Here is a 21,435-nt window from a genome sequence, read left to right as displayed (position 1 = left end):
CAGGGGACTCCCAGGGAAGCTTCATCTGGAGGGAAATCTCCTTCCCAGGGATGCAGGACCTGAATTCAGGCAGGTGTGGCCTGCAGGAGGCTCTGGGTACACCCAGCCCGAGGCACCACGACAAGTTTTAAATTAAAAATTAAATTAAAATTGCTGAAAAGCAGGTTTTTTTCCGAGGGAGTAGCAAGATGGAAAGGGCAGCACACAAAGATGTGCAGATTTTTCTGTCACACCCTGTTCAAAGCACCATTTCCATTTCTTAGTGGAATCAGACAAGCTCACACTCATAATAAAATTTTATTGAGCTTACTGTGCTTTGGCTGGTACAGATCATTTCCCCAATCCCTGACAAATAAGACAAAAATGATTTCTTGGATTTTAAACTCCTGTGAAAGGTGGCACTGCAGGAGCTGCTCGTGGCAGCTTTTGCTGTGTTCCAGGAGCAGTTCCCCATGGAAATGTTTTTCTCCTCCTGGTCCTGCAGGGCCTTTGCTCAGCCAGCCCGAGGTGCTGATGTAGAACCTCTTCTTTTAAATCCCCTCCTCCTGCTGTATGGTAGAAAATCAAGGATTTTTCTAGGAATGGCCCTCATTGTTCCAGCACAGTGAGGTGGCTCAGAAGAGCTTTGTGGAAAGGTTTCTCCTGAGCTGGGCACAGAGGTGCCATCATTTATTGTGGGAATCTTGATTCCCAGAGCTTCCAGGATAATTATTTGTATTTTCTAGTAAAAAAATCAGATTTTTTTGCAGCTAAGTTGCACAAAACCCTATGGAAAACTGGAGCAAAAATAAATATAAATGTAATTAGGATGTCAGGGACTGGAAAAATGAGGCCTGTGCTTTCAGCAGGTGCCAGCAGGCAGGTGCAGAGGTGTCATCAGTGAGGAGGTGAAAATAATTCTCCTTTTAATTGCTCTGCTTCCCCAGTGGTCTGGAGGGAAATAAAGCCTTTATTTGCCTGGGCAAAGATGTTTCTCCAGCCTTGGGAATGGAGAGCATCACCCACCTGGGCTGGGCAGGAAAACCTGCGTTGCAGTGGGGTTTTCACCCTTCACAGAGGGGATCTTGGTGCTTTCTGGACTTTGGTGACAGCTGAGTGTAGAAAATTCCCAGCCACAGGTTTTGCTCTGTTCTAGAAACCACTTTCCTTGGTGTTTCCAGCTCTGGAGAGCCATTGGAATACAGCTGGCTGTGCTTTGGGCTGTTGCATTTGGGATTGGGACAGCTCAGCACCATTAATTCCTGAATTTAATATTAAAAGTGAAAACACTGAGCCTGTGTGAAAGGGTGGCAAAGAAACATTTCTCACAGTTTCTCCCAAATCCTCCATCCTGGGGGTTACCTGAGCCCTTTCCAAGGGCACAAACTGGTGTTTCTTCAGCAGAGGTTTGATTTTTGGGTGTTTCCTGGCAGAACCTTGGCTCCTGCAGGTGCCCCAGGGGTGTGGGGGACAGTGCCTGTGGCAGAGCCTGGCCTCGTTAGGGCACTAATTAGCCACGTCCTCTCTCTGACAGAGCTGCTGATTGTCTCCCCGTGGATTAAAGACAAACCCTCCTAACGAGTACCTTGAGTGGCTCGAGCCCTGCGCTGCCCTGGAGCAGTAATTGGTGTTGCTGGAAACAAGGGCAGGAAAGCAGCTTTAACTGTTCCTGCACCTCCTAAATGCTGAATATTCCAAACTTTCTGTACTAAACAATTCTTAACCCCTAAAAGAATCCTACATTTAACCTAAAGCCATAAACCAGAATTGTTAATAACACTAAAATTACAAGTGCGTAGTTGATTAAAAGTGTGTAATATCACAAAATAAAAACTTCAAATTTAGAGTTTAAAAATATAACATATAACATATAACATATCATATAACATATAACATATAACATATAACATATATATATTATCTATTATCTATTATCTATTATATATTATATATTATATATTATATATTATATATATATTATTATTATGTAAAATATAACATATATAATACAACATATACATATTATTTTGCATATAATATATATTATTTTACATATAATACATATATTATTTTAAATATACATAATATATATAAAACAAGATAGAAGTTTTAAAACGAAAACTAATCCTTCCTACTTGTTCTTCATAAGTTTAAGTAGTATTTTATAACTAAACAAAAAAAAATCCGCATGACAAAGTTCAAATAATTATTATGTTAAAAAAAAGTATAATTTCTTAAATAGTTTAACAATGGAAAACCTCGTACAAAAAATCGTTAACCATTTTGTAACTTATTAATAGACTATTATAAATAGAAAGAATATATTATAAATAATATATATTATAAATAAATATATAAGTTACTATATATTATATACCTTTATAAATGTTTAATATTTATACATATTTATTTAATTTATTTTTAATATCTATATACAATTTATTTAATTAATAAAATTATTTGTGTAATTTTATATATTATTTATATTTATATTTACAATATATTATATTATATATTTATAATATAAATTTAAAAGTAACAAACATTTAAACCTAAACACAAAATATCATCTCTAACACTTCAATCCCAACCTTAACAAAAACAAAACCCAAAAACAACAACAAAAAAAAAACCAAAAAAAAAGAAAAACCACCCAACCCAAAAATCAACAGCAACTCCAAAAAACCCTGCTGCCACCAGGTTTATTTGAATAAATTATTGGGCAGAGTTGCTGCTCAATATTAATACTTGGGAGGGAATTCTCTGCCTTTTCCAGCTCCATTCTGGTTTTCCCTCCTTCCCCCAGCCCTGCTCGCTCAGCCCTGTTTATTGCAGAGTTCCTGAGGAACAAATGCTTTTCTCTCCTATGAACAATGTATTTTTAAAGGAACTGCTCTCTGCAGGAATTATTTTTTCTCCCTTCACCAGGCTCCATCCAGGGAACCTGGAGCATGTCAGGGTTGGGTGTTGGCCCTGCAGTGCAAGGTGGATCATGGACAGGCTGGGAAAAAGATGCTTTAGGGCATGTTCCATGTGAGAGGTGGAAAAGACAGCTGGAAATGAGTTCATGGACATCATGGACAGCTTGGAGCCCATGGATGCAACATCCAGACTGTGCCCAGAGAGGGGAACAGAGCTGGGGCACAGGGAGAGGGTCTGGAGAACTTCTGAGGGAGCTGGGAAGGGCCTGGAGAACCAGGAGGGGCTGAGGGAGCTGGGAAGGGCCTGGAGAACCAGGAGGGGCTGAGGGAGCTGGGAAGGGCCTGGAGAACCAGGAGGGGCTGGGGGAGCTGGGAAGGGTCTGGAGAACCAGGAAAAGCTGAGGGAGCTGGGAAGGGCCTGGAGAACCAGGAGGGGCTGAGGGAGCTGGGAAGGGCCTGGAGGGGCTGAGGGAGCTGGGAAGGGCCTGGAGAACCAGGAGGGGCTGAGGGAGCTGGGCAGGGCCTGGAGAACCAGGAGGGGCTGAGGGAGCTGGGAAGGGCCTGGAGAACCAGGAGGGGCTGAGGGAGCTGGGAAGGGTCTGGAGAACCAGGAGAGGCTGAGGGAGCTGGGAAGGGGCTGGAGAACCAGGAAAAGCTGAGGGAGCTGGGAAGGGCCTGGAGAACCAGGAAAAGCTGAGGGAGCTGGGAAGGGGCTGAGCCTGGAGCAAAGGAGGCTCAGGGGCCCTGGTGGCTCTGCACAAGTCCCTGCCAGGAGGGGACAGCCCAGGGAACAGGGACAGGAGCAGAGGGAGCGGCCTCAGGCTGGGCCAGGGCAGCTCAGGGGGGATTTTGGGTCAATTCCTCCTGGGAAGGGTTGTCCAGCCCTGGCACAGCTGCCCAGGGAGCTTTGGAGTCCCCATCCCTGAAGTGATTTAAAATCCATATGGATGTGGCACTTGGGGACATGGGACAGTGGTGGCCTTAACAGTGCTAGGGAACTTAAAGGTCTTTTCCAACCAAAAGGACTCCATGGTTCTCTGAAATATTTTATTCTAAACGCTCTGAAGGGATGCAGGGAGCTGCTCCTAATTGCAGGTTTTAAACTCTAAATGTGGTTTCCTCTAATATAAGGAGAGCTCTCCCCTTCCTGCTCTGCTCTGCAGCCAAACCAGCCTTTTCCTGGTGCTCCAAGGAGTCCCTGGTACAAAACCAATCTTGTCACAAAAGCCTGTGTGAGTTTTTCATTTATTTTGGCAGTGTGGGGCTGGAGATGTGTGAGATTTGTGGTTTCCACATTTCAGCGGTCACTGAAGCTCCATCCCCTCACAGCATCTCTGTAAATGATACATCAGCTCATGCCTGAGCTCCTGCCACTGTAGGGACATTGATTATGGGGTTTTTCATAGGTTATTGTGAGGTTTTTTTGGGTTTTTTTTTCCATTTCAGGTTGGCTCATTCTCTTCCTGGTAGTGTTTGAGTTGTGAAGTGTCAACACAATGGCTGTGCCTTGGTGTTGTAATTTTGTATTTGCTGATGGAATTTTGTTTCTTCCCTTCCGCCTGCTGCCAAGCTGACTCCTGGGAGAAGATGGCAAAGTATTGTCCACCTTCCTTGGGCTTTCAGGCCTCTTCCAGCTGATGGCTCCAACAGGATGGAAGCGGAACGCAATAATTCTCTACAACGCCCCTCGAAACCACCCGAGATGTGAATTCCTAAACACCTCCCCACCTTTTCTTTGTTCCAGGCACAGCTGAGAGCCTTCATCCCCGAGATGCTGAAGTACTCCACGGGTCGTGGGAAGCCAGGCTGGGGCAAGGAGAGCTGCAAGCCCATCTGGTGGCCCGAGGACATCCCGTGGGCCAACGTGCGCAGCGACGTGCGCACCGAGGAGCAGAAGCAGCGGGTGGGTGTCTCCCTGCCTGCCTCCAGACGGAGCTCAGGGGCTGCAGGATGGGTTTTGGGGGTGCTTTTTGCCTTGAGGGACTGAAGAAAAGGTTTGTGTCATGGTCTCCTGAAGGAGGGAAGGGATGCTGGCCTGTTCAGAGCAGCAGGGAGCTTTGTGCTTAAAGGAAGGAGTTGTGGATGTGCAAAATGAGAGAACTGGGTGAAAAAGTAAAGTTTCTACCAGCCTGCCACAAAGATAATCAAAGGAATTGTGGTGGGAGGCAGCAGGACCTGTGCAGGCTGGTTCAGGGCTGGCTGGAAATGGTGCTGTGGCAGCACTTTGGTGCTTTCCCAAATCATTGTGATTTTCTGTCTGCTTGGAGTCACAGAATGGTTGGGGTTGCAAGGACCCTTTTAAAGGAGTCTGAGCAGGGACATCTTCACTGGCTCAGGAGGCTCTCCAGGGTGATTCCTTGGGGGAAGGAGGGGATGAGCAGAGGGAGATTAAATATTGGGGTTGTTTGTGAACCATTACAAAGCCCAGTGAGGACACAGTGCAAACCCCAGCGCTGGGCTGGCTCAGAGCCCTTCCCCGGGCTGACTGCCCCCTGTCCCTGCTGCTGGCAGGTGTCCTGGACCCAGGCCCTGCGCACCATCGTCAAGAACTGCTACAAGCAGCACGGCCGCGAGGACCTGCTCTACGCCTTCGAGGACCAGCAGACGCCGCAGACCACGACCACGCACAGCATCGCCCACCTGGTGCCCTCCCAGACCGTGGTGCAAACCTTCAGCAACCCCGACGGCACCGTGTCCCTCATCCAGGTGAGAGCAGCCCCTGGTTTCTCCATCCCAGCACTGTTTAAACCACCGCTCTCGGGGCTCTAGCTGCTCACAGTGACCCTGAGATGTGTTAGAAAGTCTCTTTTCCCAGCCCGGTGGTTGAAGGAGTCAGAACTCTGCAGTTCTCATTTTTAATGTTTTTTATTATTTCTTATCTAGAACATTCTCTCTCTGGGCTGCTGAGGTCTGTCCAGCAGGTCATACAGAGGCACTCTGCCCGCCCCCAGGGAGGTCTTATCTTTTTACACTAAAAACTACATGTACATTATTTACTATAACTTCCCAATCCCTATCACCTATGTTAGACAGTGAGCTTCTACTCTAAACCAATCCAAAAGTGCCAACATCACCCAGAAGATGGAGGCTAGGAAGAAGAAGGAGAAAGGACAGGGCACAGCCAAATTCCTCCATCTTGGCACCCCGAGCCCCCATTCTAAAAATCTCAAAAATCTATTTTTCACCCTGTGTTAAATTCACTATCATTCTACTTAAACTTTTGTGGCTTGTAAATCCTCATATAAGGTTGGTAATTTTTTCCATGGGTCAAGATCAAAGAGCACAGGGGTCTTGGGCTCTGTGCCAGGGTCTCTGAGCCCCCCTGGCAGGGGCTTGAGCCCTCCAGGGCAGCCAGAGGAATTTCCTGGTTTCCAACACCACAAGATGGTTTAAGGAAGCTCAGGAGCCAAACTTGTCCTTCAGGAATTTCATCCTTACTCCACAACAAAGATCCATCCTCATCCTCTCTCTTCCCAACTCCCACTTTTTGTTGTCCAGTGCAGGGATTTCTGTGATGGGGTCAAAAAAATTCAGGGTTTGACCTGAGTTTAGTGAAACTCCTTAGAACAAATCCAGTCCCTGGTGCCACCGCACCACACCTGTGGCGGCAATGGGAGGAGAGGTGGAGGAACTGCCTTCCTTTAGTGGTATGGAATGTAGTTTAATCAGCTACATTTCAGGTATAATATATAATATATAATATATAATATATAATATATAATATATAATATATTGTATATAGTATATAGTATATAGTATATATATTATATATATAATATAAATATAATAAAATTTTATTATATAAAATAATATAATATATAATATATAATATATAATATATAATATATAATATATGATATATAATATATAATATATAATATATAGTATATAGTATATAGTATATATATCTATATCTATTTCTCTCTCTATATATATATATGTCTATATCTATATATTTATAAATACATATCTTTATATAGATCAGGTATATCTGTGCCCCAAATCTTCATCTGACACCTGAAGTGTATTATATTTATTACAAACACCAAATACATATATATATATCAATATAAAAAAAAAGATATAAAATATATATCTATATCTAGATCAGGTATTTTTGTGCCCCAAATCTTCATCTGACAGTTGAAGGGTATTTATTACAAACACCAAATGCATATATATATATGTTATATATATATTAAAAAAATTATATATATATATATATCTAGATCAGATATTTTTGTGCCCCAGGTCTTCATCTGACACCTGAAGGATATTACATTTATTACAAACACCAAATGCATTATATATGTTATGTATAAAAAAATATGTTATATATATATATAAAAAATATATATTATATATATCTATATCTAGATCAGGTATTTCTGTGCCCCAGGTCTTCATCTGCCACCTGAATTGTATTAAATTTATTACAAACACCAAATGCATATTTGTCCTCATGGAATAAGGGTTCCTCTCACACTGTTCTTAGCTCAGTGCTGCTGCTGTTTTCCCTGTGTGGGAAGGCAGATTCTGGCAGCTCAGGGAGTAAAACAAAAATTAGTTTTTCTCTTGAAACTTCCCACAAACTTCTTGTGGGAGTGAGATTTGGATCTCAGTTTCCCTGTGCCTCCACACCACCACTGGTGGTGGTTCCTAACCAGGCCCAGCACTTTGTCCCTCTCGAGCATCACGTTTTTAGTGAAGTCTCAGACATACTTTTGTCAGACATAATGCAGATAAAAACTGGGTGTATGAGTAGGGTTCTTTCCCCAAATGAAGCTTTTCAGTGGCTGTCAGAGTTTTCTGTTCCCCACCAAGGCCCCGCAGACTTGCCAGGCTGGTTCTCTTTGCTCACCTGTCCATACAATCTCCCTTTGACTGGTGTTCTTTCAGCTGCTGGACACCTGAGATCCCCTCGACTTCCTGGCATTTATATTTAATTCTGCTCAGAGACAAAGCTGCCCATCTCCCTGCCTTTGTCCTTTCCCAGCTGTTAAATGGGAGAAAGATCATTTCCAAAGGGGTATTGAGGAGGAGCTCATGTTTGCCAGGGTGCCTGGAGATGAGCCCCAGGGAATGGGGAGCAAGGAGGGTGTGCAGGGAATTCTGAGCCAGTGCAGGGTGGGTGGGAGAAGGGAGTTGGCTCCACAGCTGCTCTTCCTGAGGCTGGCATACTGCTGGGGCCTTCATGGACACAGGGACAGCACGTGGGATGCGCAAAACTTGGTTCCAGTCTGGATTAATGACTTGGTTCCATTGGTTAGCGTGGCTCCAGCTTGGGATTTCCTCCCCCCTGGGGACAGCTCTGTGTTTTGTGTGAGCTCTGCAATTACAATTAGTCACAGGATCAGGGAATTTGAGGGGGTTGGAATGGACCTTAAAGATCCTGTCACTGCCATGGCAGGGACACCTTGCACCTTCCCAGGCTGTGCTGGTGTTCACAGGGGTCCCAGGATGAGAGAAGAGATGATCTGACTCCATGTTTCAGAAGGCTTGATTTATTATTTTATTATATATATTATATCAAAACAACACTAAAAGATTAGAATAAAGGATTTCATCAGAAGGCTAGCTAAGAATAGAAACGGAAAGAATTAATACAAAAGCTTGTGTCTCAGACAGAGAGTCCGAGCCAGCTGGCTGTGATTGGCCATTAATTAGAAACAACCACATGAGCCCAATCCCAGATTCACCTATTGCATCCCACAGCAGCAGATAATCAATGTTTGCATTTTATTCCTGAGGCCTCTCAGCTTCTCAGGAGAAACAAATCTTAAAGAAAGGATTTTTCAGCAAATGTGTCTGTGACACCAGGCTGCTCCAAGCCCTGTGCAGCCTGGCCTTGGACACTCCCAGGGATGGGACAGCCACAACCTCCCTGTACCACCCTCAGAGTAAATTCCTTTATTCTTTTTAATCTGGCAGCGTGTGAGACCCCTTTTCCTGAGAGCTGTGGGCACTGCCTGCACTAACACAGAGTGTGAGACCCCTTTTCCTGAGGGCTGTGGGCACTTCCTGATACAGGTGTGAGACCCCTTTTCCTGAGGGCTGTGGGCACTCCTGATACAGTGTGTGAGACCCCTTTTCCTGAGGCTGGGCACTTCCTGCACTACAGTGTGTGAGACCCTTTTCCTGAGGGCTGTGGGCACTTCCTGCACTGACAGTGTGTGAGACCCCTTTTCCTGAGAGCTGTGGGCACTGCCTGCACTGACACAGTGTTGAGACCCCTTTTCCTGAGGCTGTGGGCACTCCTGCACTACACATGTGTGAGACCCTTTTCCTGAGGCTGGGGCACTTCCTGCACTAACAGTGTGTGAGACCCCTTTCCTGAGGCTGGGCACTGCCTGCACTGACACAGTGTGTGAGACCCTTTTCTGAGGGCTGTGGGCACTTCCTGCACTGACACAGTGTGTGAGACCCCTTTTCCTGAGAGCTGGGGGCACTTCCTGCACTAACAGTGTGTGAGACCCCTTTTCCTGAGGCCTCTCACCATGAGACTTAATGTACATGTGTGGACCTTACAGGCTGCACTCCGGTAACCAGTGTGTGAGACCCCTTTTCCTGAGGGCTGGGGGCACTTCCTGCACTAACAGTGTGTGAGACCCCTTTTCCTGAGGGCTGTGGGCACTTCCTGCACTAACACAGTGTGTGAGACCCCTTTTCCTGAGGGCTGTGGGCACTTCCTGCACTAACACAGTGTGTGAGACCCCTTTTCCTGAGGGCTGTGGGCACTGCCTGTGATAACACAGTGTGTGAGACCCCTTTTCCTGAGGGCTGTGGGCACTTCCTGCACTAACAGTGTGTGAGACCCCTTTTCCTGAGGGCTGTGGGCACTTCCTGCACTGACAGTGTGTGAGACCCCTTTTCCTGAGGGCTGTGGGCACTGCCTGCACTAACACAGTGTGTGAGACCCCTTTTCCTGAGAGCTGTGGGCACTTCCTGTGATAACACAGTGTGTGAGACCCCTTTTCCTGAGGGCTGTGGGCACTGCCTGCACTGACACAGTGTGTGAGACCCCTTTTCCTGAGGGCTGTGGGCACTGCCTGCACTAACACAGTGTGTGAGACCCCTTTTCCTGAGGCTGTGGGGACTGTGCACTGACACATGTGTGAGACCCCTTTCTGAGGGCTGTGGGCACTGCCTGCACTAACAGTGTGTGAGACCCCTTTTCCTGAGGGCTGTGGGCACTCCTGCACTACAGTGTGTGAGACCCCTTTTCCTGAGGGATGTGGGCACTTCCTGCACTGACAGTGTGTGAGACCCCTTTTCCTGAGGCTGGGGCACTGCCTGCACTACACAGTGTGTGAGACCCCTTTTCCTGAGGCTGGGGGCACAGCCTGCACTACACAGTGTGTGAGACCCCTTTTCCTGAGGGCTGTGGCACTGCCTGCACTAAACAGTGTGTGAGACCCCTTTTCCTGAGAGCTGGGGGCACTTCCTGTGATAACACAGTGTGTGAGACCCCTTTTCCTGAGGCTGTGGCATTTGCACTGACTTAGTCAGACTTCATTACTAACAGTGTGTGAGACCCCTTTTCCTGAGGGCTGTGGGCACTTCCTGTGATAACACAGTGTGTGAGACCCCTTTTCCTGAGGGCTGTGGGCACTTCCTGCACTGACACAGTGTGTGAGACCCCTTTTCCTGAGAGCTGTGGGCACTTCCTGCACTAACAGTGTGTGAGACCCCTTTTCCTGAGGGCTGTGGGCACTTCCTGCACTGACACAGCGTGTGAGACCCCTTTTCCTGAGAGCTGTGGGCACTGCCTGCACTAACAGATGCACTGTTTTGTCCCCCCCAGGTTGGCACGGGGGCCACGGTGGCCACGCTGGCCGACGCCTCCGAGCTGCCCACCACGGTCACGGTGGCACAGGTGAATTATTCTGCGGTGGCTGACGGAGAGGTGAGAGCTGCTCCTGCTGGGGCACTGCCTGGCTTTCCAGAAACATCTCTGGGGGCACAGCAAACACCAGCCTGGCACCTAAGGGCTGGCACACAACAGGAAATGGGGCTTGATACAGACAGGGATGAAGTGCTGTTGTGGCTCAGGACTCTGTAAACAAATTATTATATTATATTATATTTATATTTATATTTAATTATTCTATATTATATTCATATTCATACTATCTATATTTATATCTATATTATTCATATTCATATTCATATTTGTGTTTACATCTATATTTATATTTTTATTTATATTTATATTTTTATTTTATTTATATTTTTATATTTACATACACCAATAATTTATATTTTACATTTATAAAAAATAGATTTCTATTTAATTATATATATATATTATATATATTATATAGATAGAGAATAAAAATTATATATATTATATAGACAATATTTTATAATATATATAATATTATATATATAATTGTGTATATAATAATATTATATATATAATGGTGTATATAATTTCAGCTCAGGACTCTGCAAAGGCAATTATAGATATAATATATAATGTAATGTATAATTTATAAAATATTATATATAAAAATGATACAGTATATTTATATATAATTGTATATAAAATTATAATATATTATATTACATTACTTACATTATATTACATTATATTATATTATGTTACATTACATTATATTATATTATATCACATTATATTATATTAATAGATTATATTATATTATATTATATTATATTATATTATATTATATTATATTATATTATATTATATTATATTATATTATATTATATTATATTATATTATATTATATGATATTACCATATTATATTTTTTATGTGTTTGCAGAGTCCTGAGCCAAAATTGTACATACACACAATTATATATATATTTATACATAATATAATATAATATAATATAATATAATATAATATAATATAATATAATATAATATAATATAATATAATATAATATAATATAATATAATATAATATAATATAATATATTATTTATAAAATTATCTAAAAGATAATATTATGTGTATAATTATATATTATATATGTATATAAAATTGTTTTTGCAGAATCCTGAGCGGTAATAACAATTCAGCACTTTCTGTATAAAAAATATAAAAGGCATTATAAATAGAAATTATAAATATAAATTGCATTGTAAATATAATAGAAATTATATTGTATACATACATATATATATATAGTTCCACAATTATTGTGGAAGTCTTAGGTCTGAATTTGGGTTTTTAATATATTCCTCCTATAAATTATTTATTTAGGGGTTTTTTGCCATTTCCACGCCTAAATCTGAGCGCTCAAACTCGCCAACATTTATTTTTCCCTTTTTTAAAAATCAAACCATGCATTAAAAAATAGAATTCTTTCTCTGGGTTTAAGAAACATTCCCTTAAAATTACAGAGATTATTTTTTTTGCCCTTTTGGCTTCAAAGCCCACCTTTAAACGAGGCTGTGGGTCCCTTTGTGTCCCTTTGTGTCCCTTTGTGTGCCCAGCTGGGCTGTCACGGCGAGAGGTGGCAGCACAGCACAGCTTTGCTGGCCACAAACCCTGCTCCCATCCCAGCCTGCAGTGGCCTTGAGGCACTTTGGCTTTTCAGAATCCCAAAGAGCTGCAGGGAATCTTTCAAAGGCACAAATAAGGCAGAGTGGGGCTCCTTGTCCTGGATCTGGATGGGTGTAATTTCCTTTTACACCCTTTTAGCTGTACAATCTCAGCAGCTCAACCTTGATTGAGACAGTCCCAGCTTCTTTTTATTCTTTCACAGAATCACAGAAATTCTAGGTTGGAAGAGACCTTTAAGATAGACCTTTCCTTCCCCCATCCCTGTTCTGGAACTCCTTGGGCACCTTTGTAGGGCATCACTGGCATCTCCTCACCCACAATTTCAGCCTCTCCCTCCCTGTCCATCCTTTGCTGGGATTACCCTTTGACCCCAAAGGCAGCAAAATTTCCTCATGCAAAATTTTACCTTGAGCCTCAGATCTCCTCTGCTTTTATGGATTTTTTAACCATCTCCATTCCCAACAAATTGAGGTTTTTTCCTCACCCCCTACAGCATTTTTTATTTGTGTCTCAGAAGTTGGGGAGTGTCCTAAAATGTTTATGGGGATGGGAGGTGAAGGGAGATCTCCACCTTGCAAAGCAGCCAGTAGGATTTGCCAGCAGATCCTCTGCTTGTTCGGACCAAAATATGATTTGAGTTCTCATCCTGGTGGATTTTGTGGCCATATAATCATTATCTCACCAGCTGTGAAGCTCCACATGAAAATATGGGGGAAAATATGGGAGCAGCTGGGTGAACTTTAGGTAATAGGAAAATTATCAATGGGAATGTCTAGAGTTGGGGAATTTTAAATAGCTGGGATAAATGAACATTTCCAGCCACCATCATCTTTTATTAAGCAGTATGGCTCAATCCCATCTGAGGTCACAGGTGCTGCCCAGATAAATCCTGGATGGAACACGGACCAATCCCCAAAAAGTACAAATAGAAACAGGGAGGAAAACCCAGCTCATTCCCTGAGGGATGTGATCTGTGCTGGGGCTCCAGCCCTGCAGAAACACAGAATTCCAGAGCAGCTGGGCTTGGAAGGGACCTTTGGGAATCATCCAGTCCAAGGCAGGTGACACAGGGACACGTCCTGGTGCCTTTGGGATGTCTCCAGACAGAGACTCCACAGCTTCCCTGGGCAGCTGCTCCAGAGCTCTGCCACTCTCCATGGAGGGAAGGAATGAAGCAAGTTCTTCTTCATGGTGAGGCAGAGCTTGTGTTTTAATTGATGCCCATTAACCACAGCTAATTAATGAACATCCCAGGCTGGCAGGCAGTGATCCAGGTACAACAACACCACCACTGCCCTGTTTTGTTGAGGATTTGGCTGGACAAGAGAGATTTGGAAGGGCTGGGACACAAAGGCTGAGGGAGCCCTGAGGGAGCTGGGGGTGCTCAGGCTGCAGGAAAGGAGGCTCAGGGTGCCCCCAGCACTCCCACAGCCCCTGGAAGGTGCCCGTGCCCAGCTGCCCTTGGGCTCTGGCTCCAGCAGCACTGGCACAGCCAGAGCACACAGCCTGAGCTGGGCCAAGGGAAATCCAGCTGGGAGAGCAGCAAAAAGCTTTTCCAGCAAGGGGGAGAAAGTTCTGCAATGGCTGCCCGGGGAGGGGGCGCAGTCGCCATCCCTGGGTGTGTTTGACCAGCCTGGAGGTGGCACTGGGTGCCAGGGGGCGCAGTCGCCATCCCTGGGTGTGTTGACCAGCCTGGAGGTGGCACTGGGTGCCAGGGGGTGCAGTCGCCATCCCTGGGTGTGTTTGACCAGCCTGGAGGTGGCACTGGGTGCCAGGGGGTGCAGTCGCCATCCCTGGGTGTGTTTGACCAGCCTGGAGGTGGCACTGGGTGCCAAGGGCTGGGCTGGACTCTTGAAGGTCTCTCCCAACCCAGTCATTCTGTGAATTCTGTGATTTCTGGGTGTTTTGAGGACCTTTCTGGATCTTTATGCCCTGTGAGCCTCATGGCTGGTGCAGAGCTGCAGTGTCCAGCCCCATCCCAGCCTCCCTCCCTTTCCCCGCTCTCAGAGCCGGACACCGCAGGACTGTGTGTACACCAATCCATTTATATTTTGGGGAATCAGCCACCCCTGGAGGGGCGCTCCTGATCCCACAGGCCGTGCTGTGTCCCTGCAGGTGGAGCAGAACTGGGCCACGCTGCAGGGAGGGGAGATGACCATCCAGACGACGCAGGCCTCGGAGGCCACGCAGGCGGTGGCATCGCTGGCCGAGGCGGCGGTGGCGGCGTCGCAGGAGATGCAGCAGGGAGCCACTGTCACCATGGCACTCAACAGGTACCTGGGGAGGGCACAGCTGCCTCAGCCTCAGCCTGGCACCTCCTGCCTGGCTTTCCTTCTGTTGGCACAGAGTTCAGCCTGTTCAGTCCTGAGAGAGGCTTTTCCTCAGTGGATTCATGTGCAGGTGGTTTGTGCAGGGCAGCTCCTGATTCCTGCTCTGGTCAGAATCAGAATTTCCTCCATAGATCACTGATTTTGGGGTTTTTTCTCACCAATCTTTCTGCAGTAGAAGCTGAGGGAGCTGCAGTGGTTATTAGGGTGTTTGGCTGCACTCAGGTTAGCAAGATCTGAGGTGTAGCTCCACAGATCCATCCTGCAGGATGAAATATCTTTGCTCTGCTGAGCTGCTTGAACTCATCCTGCTGTTCCTAAAACCTGGACATGGCTGTGGCCATTTCCCATTTCTCCCATTTCCCATTTCTCCCATTTCCCATTTCTCCCATTTCCCATATCCCATTCTGTCGCTGAAAGCCACGAGAGAACACAAGCACACTACTACTCAAGGTGAAGGGAAAAAAGGGAAGTTTTATTCTCTGACTCCAATATTTATAGTTTTACAAAAGTGACAGTGGATTGGAAGGTGACATTGACACCTCTGCAATGTCACTGGTCAAACTAACAGTCCATTAACTCTCTCTTCTTCTATAAAGGAATGTAAAACAATGAGTTATTTACAGAAAGTGTGTGAGAAAATTCACTCTAAGAATGTCAACACCAGAAGACTTAGAAAATCTTAAAAAAACAGAGTGACACCATTCCTGAGGGATAGGAAATCACAGCACAGCAGTGAAGGAGGTTTCCCACTGCTCAGGTGTGGACAAGAATTTCCCTTACCCAAACCAGGGTCCTGGTTAGGGGCTGTTGGCTGAGCAGCCAGGGGGTGGGACAGGGCACCAGACCACACTGCTGGTAGCTGGAATAAAGCCCCAAGAGCTTGTTCCATCCAGAAATTGCTGAAGGAATCACTTTGATCCCTGTTTGCTCCCAAATCTCTGTTGGGACTGAATCCCAAGCACGCCTAGAACTGATTCTGCTCTTTATGATGCAGATTTGGGTCCTTCAGATATTTCTTGTCTGCTACATGAGGTTGCTCAAATAGGCTTTTTTTTAACTAATATTTCCCTGTAAAATTCCCTTTTAAAACAAAATTATCTTTTCAGGACTTAGAGGAAAAAGCCTCATCTCCCCAAATCCAACTTGCAGGATTTTATCCTGCACATTTCCAGGATTCCAGATTTCCCTACATGGGTTTTTTTTAAGAAGTGGGAAGGCTGGGCATGGGGTTACACCTGATGCCAGGTTTGCTGAGCTGCCCTGCAGGGAAATTGCCTTCCCAGAGCTCCTGAAGGAGAAGGATGTGCCAAGGGGAGGAGGGAAGCCAGGCAAGAAAATATTCTGGTTCTCTATGAGTGTTTAAGAGCTGCTCTGAGACACAGAGGGGCTGTTGAGAGCTGAAAATCCACCCTGAGTGCATGCAGTAGGAAAGTGTTTGGCATCTAAGCAGGAAATGAGGGAAGAGAAGAAAAAATATTGGGAAATAGTTGGAAAATATTTGAGTCAATTGGTCAAGTAGAGAATGAGCAGAGGGAGAGCATCCATGGGGAAGCTCAAGGAAATCTCTCCTTTTTTTTTTTTGCTTAATTCAGGTGGGAATTGGTAGGAAATTTGACTTCAGAAATGTTTTACCACTACTGAGCAGATATTGTCAAAATATGTTGAATATTAGGAATTATCAGGAATAATCCAGGCAAGCCAGGATTAGGAATTACTGATGGTGCATTCACACCTTGGACAGTGTGGGAAGTGCTCACCACTCAAGTTAAGATCTATGAGAAGTAACTTTAGATATTTAGCTTTAAAGCATTTATAGTATGGTGTAGTAAAAGCTGATAGGCTGAGAAACACTTATAATACATTGTAATTAAGAAATGTTCATTTTTTATTGGAATAGTGTAAATTATAACATCTGTATTGTCCCACTCACAAAACCACCCCGTATATATATCTATGTAATTATATACATAAAATAATATAATCTATAGTAGTATATTATGTTTTATATATTATTTTATACACATAATTACATAGATATATGTATGGGGTGGTTTTGTGGGTGGGACAATACAGATATTATAATCTATAGTAATATATTATATTTTATATAACATCTGTATTGTCCCACCCACAAAACCACCCCAATGTTGTTATTATTATATATTATATATTATATATTATATATTATATATTATATATTATATATTATATATTATATATTATATATTATATATTATATATATAATTTTTTTAATAATTAAAACATCTGTATTGCCTCACCACAAAACCACCCCATCTCTGGGTCAAAAAAAGGCTTAATCCAACAACCTTGAAGCACTTTGCAGCTGCTTTGGGGTTTTCAAGAACCAGTTCTATCTCCTGAGAGCTGCAGGAAATCTTTTAAAGGCCCAAATAAGGCTGAGTGGGGCTCACCTGGGTTGGGGAAGGTTTTCCTGCCCTGGATCTGGATGGGTTTAAGTTCCTTTTAGCTGCAGAATCTCAGCAGCTCAGCCTTGATGGAGACAGTCCCTTTTCCTTTTTTCCTTACCCCATCCCTGTTCTGAAACTCCTTGAGCACCTTTGCAGGGCTTTTGGGCCTGGCTTCATCAAATGAAGAAATTTAACATTTTCTTCGTCATGTGAAGAAATTTAACAGCACTCTGCTGGAAAATAATGTTCATTAAAAAGAATTATTGAGCCACTTGGCTGGGGAGGAGCTGAAGCCAGAGCTGGTGAGGTGAAGGGGCAGAACCAGGGAGAGCTCTGAGATCTGCAGAGCCCCAGGATGTGCCAGTGCCAAAGTCTGGTACCTGAATGCAGAGGCAGGAAGGAGCCAGGTGGAATTGTCCCAAAGTTTTATCCAAGTCCCAGGAGAAAGGGAGAACACAGAGCTGTTCTGAGAGACCTGAAACAACCCACCAGAGGCAGCTCCTTCCCATCCCATCCTCCTGCAGTGCTGCTTTCCTGCTGTGCATCACTTCCCCCAGGCCAGATGGGAATCCCTGTGCTCTGGGCTGCTCTCCTGGCGTGTGTTTGCTGGTCCAATGGAGTTTTATTTTATTTTATTTCATGGGTTCCTCTGCTGTTCTAACCCTTGTGTCCCCCTGCAGTGAAGCCGCTGCCCACGCCGTCGCCACGCTGGCCGAGGCCACCCTTCAGGGAGGGGGACAGATTGTCCTGTCTGGGGAAACTGCAGCAGCAGTGGGAGCGCTCACAGGAGTCCAGGATGCCAATGGTAAGGCCTCTGCAAAGGGTTTGGTTTGGCTTTTTTTTATTTGGGCTCTTAAAAATGCCCTTTTCCTCTCTTTTTACTGAACTGGCACGGTTTGGGTGGTAAAATACTCCTCCTCACTCAGGGGGTCACTGCCCAGTTGTTGTGAGTTGTAATCTCAGGGTGGAATGGGAGCATTAACTCCTTCTTTGCACCCATGGTGCTGGTGGCTCTGATCTGTCTCTCCTTTGCCAGCTGGCTCTGCATCCTTAGGGATTTTTTGGGAAAACTGCTCTGTGATCTGTGTCTGTGCCCAGCACAGGAGGGACCAGCCTTAATCAATCACCAATTTAGTTGCTGCCATAATAAACTCATCTCCAGAACTCTTAAACCAACATTTTATTACTTATTTCCTGCCCTTCTCAAGGCTTTTTTTCTGTACCTGATGGCTGTTCCTGAGTCAGCCTCGGGTCGTTTTCCTCTTGCTTCATTTTCCATCTTCCCACCACAGTCGATCTCTTGATTCCAGGGATTCTCTGCAGCATTTCTCACCCGTTCTGTGCCTTCTGCCAAGTCTGGTGACTTTTGCAGCTCTTTAAACTAGAACCAAAACTGTAAATGTATAAAATCCAGTTCAAGAGATGAATGGAATATGAAAATGTGCCTCATTTGTTGGGGCTCATCCACTGCCTCAGTTGTCCTGTGCTTCTGCCTGAGCCTGGAGGTGTTGAAGGAGCAGCTGGATGTGGCACTGAATGCCTTGGTGTTGGGTCATAGGTTGGATTCAGTGATCCCAGGGGTTTTTTCCAGCCTGACTCTGGGATAATTTCCAAGCTCAGACTGGTTGGTATGGAATTACCCAAGAAGCCCACTGGTTGTTTGGGTTAGGTGGAAGGAGGTGTGTCAGAATCAGCTGGAAAAGGGCGCAAAGGGTGAAGCTGTAAAGTAACCTCACCTCAGGGGTGGGGCTGTTTGGACAGGGATTGTCAAAGAGGGGCCAGGCACGTGTGGCTGGGTGACAGAACTGTCACTGAATGAGAGCAGAAAGCTGCTCAGGTGAGAGCTGCTGCCTTCCATCAGGATCCTCATCCAGCCAGGATGAAGCTCCGTGTGAAATGTTCCGTGTGAAATGTTCGATGCGCAGTTTGCAGCAGAGGAGGGGAGAGGAATTTCACTCGGAGCTGGTTTGGTTCCCTTGCTGTGGAGTCAGCCAGCCTGAAGAGGGAGCAGAAATGAAGGGAAATCCCTGTCCCCGGAGCTGGGAGTGCATCTGGCACCGAGGGAAGAGCAGGATTGTGTTTGTTGTGCCGGCAGCCTGGCGTGAGGGCGATAAGTGCTGTGTGTTTATCAGAGGCAGGATCTGACCCTGGATGCTCAAAAGCAGCAACTAATCAGATTTGGAAAAGCAGATCCGCACCCCTGGCTCCTTCTGCTCCGCTTCCAAAATGCTTTCACAGTCTGGATTCCTCTGGATGCTTCCCCTCAGACTCCCCTTCTCCACACCCTCCCTGAGTCACTCCACCTCACTCTCCCAGCATTGACATCACGTCAATACAGGCTGGGCTATTTTTTTTTTTTCCCTTTTTTTTTTTTCTCCTTTTATTTTTCCTAGCAGCCGAGTTGGAAATCAGATGGGATTTAGAGTGCATTAAGAGGAGAGGCTGCAGCATTTTCCTGTGAGCACAACCTCGCCCACAGCCCCTGGCCTGCTCTCCTTCGATCTGCTCTAATCTCCGCTGGTATTAAGGGGAAGGGCTTTGGAGTCCTTGGAAGCTCCACGCTGCTGCCTCCTTACGTAAGCAGCTAATAGATGTCCCTCAGGGCTGGAGGAGATGCTGGTATCCATTGCTGCTGTCTCTGTCTGGGGAGGCAGAGCAGATGGATTCACTGCTGGCAGGATTTATCTCCGTAGCCGGGGTGGGAGTGGGAGCATCCTCCTCTGATGGATGCAGCAGGGAAAATCCACTCTGTGCCCTTCTGTGGAATTTGGTGTGATTTGGGGAAAACTGCCAGAGTCAGAGGGGTCCTAACCAGCAAATTTCCCCTTTGCTGCTGCTTGCAAGGTCTTAATTTGCTGATATTCCCAATGAATGCTTCTCTCTGGGAATGCTCTGATTCTCCTGCAGGACTTTTCTGAGGAGAAAACCGATCTGGAAGGGTAGCATAGAAATTTATCTCCATTTTAGTGATAAGGCAAAGGAGATAGCTTGATACCTCCCCATCCCTGGGAGTGTCCAAGGTCGGGTTGGGCAGGTTTGGAACAACCTGGGATAGTGGAAGGTGTCCCCATGGCAGGAACACCATGATCTTTAACTCACTTCCAACCCAAACCCTTCCATGATTTCTTTGAAAATTTCTGGAGGTCAGGCAAAGTGTTTTATCCTGATTTTAGCAATTTAATATAATTACTCCCTTTTTTAATTTTTTTTTTTTCATTTCTCTCTCACTACGGCATTTTCCCATCCCTTCTCTGGAATTATCTGAATAATAATAACAATACAAGACAGGATGGCTAAAAAGAGACCTCTGAATATTCCTGGAAATGTTGGGCTCTAGGACCGGATATTTGCAGGCAGCCCAGGAACAACCTGGGATAGTGGAAGGTGTCCCCATGGCAGGAACACCATGATCTTTAACTCACTTCCAACCCAAACCATTCCGTGATTTCTGTGAAAATTTCTAGGCAAAGTGTTTCATTAGCCATTTAGTGTAATTCCTCTCTTTTTTAAAATTTTTTAAAAAATTTCTCTCCCACTGTGGCATTTTCCCCATCCCTTCTCTGGAATTATCTGAATAATAATAACAATACAAGACAAGCAGGATGGTTAAAAAGAGACCTCTGAATATTCCTGGAAATGTTGGGCTCTAGGGCTGGATATCTTGCAGGGAGCCCAGGAACAACCTGGGATAGTGGAAGGTGTCCCCATGGCAGGAACACCATGATCTTTAACTCACTTCCAACCCAAACCATTCCGTGATTTCTGTGAAAATTTCTGGAGGGTCAGGCAAAGTGTTTCATTAGCCATTTAGTGTAATTCCTCTCTTTTTTAAAATTTTTTAAAAAATTTCTCTCCCACTGTGGCATTTTCCCATCCATTCCCTGGAATTATCTGAATAATAGTAACAATACAAGACAGGATGGCTAAAAAGAGGAGACCTGAATATTCCTGGAAATGTTGGACTCTAGGGCTGGATATCTTGCAGGGAGCCCAGGAACAATCTGGGATAATGGAAGGTGTCCCCATGGCAGGAACGAGGTGATCTTTAACTCACTTCCAACCCAAACCATTCCGTGATTTCTTTGAAAATTTCTGGAGGGTCAGGCAAGGTGTTTCATTAGCCATTTAGTGTAATTCCTCTCTTTTTTAAAATTTTTTGTTTGTTTCTCTCCCACTGTGGCATTTTCCCCATCCCTTCTCTGGAATTATCTGAATAATAATAACAATACAAGACAGGAT

At 44.9% G+C, this 21,435-nt stretch overlaps 1 protein-coding gene across 2 annotated transcripts in view; it reads left to right on the top strand.

The window, feature by feature from the left end:
* The window catches only part of NRF1 (nuclear respiratory factor 1), a 79,652-nt gene that overhangs the window by 33,296 nt on the left and 24,921 nt on the right, over window positions 1–21,435 (top strand). For both annotated transcript variants that reach the window (XM_064703113.1, XM_064703114.1), the window contains exons 6-10: window positions 4,645–4,803; window positions 5,412–5,606; window positions 10,705–10,806; window positions 14,552–14,709; window positions 17,877–18,001. In XM_064703113.1, coding sequence (XP_064559183.1) covers window positions 4,645–4,803; window positions 5,412–5,606; window positions 10,705–10,806; window positions 14,552–14,709; window positions 17,877–18,001 — 739 coding nt within the window. The remainder of the gene's footprint in view (window positions 1–4,644; window positions 4,804–5,411; window positions 5,607–10,704; window positions 10,807–14,551; window positions 14,710–17,876; window positions 18,002–21,435) is intronic.

The sequence above is a fragment of the Zonotrichia leucophrys genome, chromosome 1A (genome assembly GCF_028769735.1).
Source record: "Zonotrichia leucophrys gambelii isolate GWCS_2022_RI chromosome 1A, RI_Zleu_2.0, whole genome shotgun sequence".
NCBI classification, from domain to species: domain Eukaryota; kingdom Metazoa; phylum Chordata; class Aves; order Passeriformes; family Passerellidae; genus Zonotrichia; species Zonotrichia leucophrys.
This window is presented reverse-complemented; position numbering and strand designations above follow the sequence as displayed.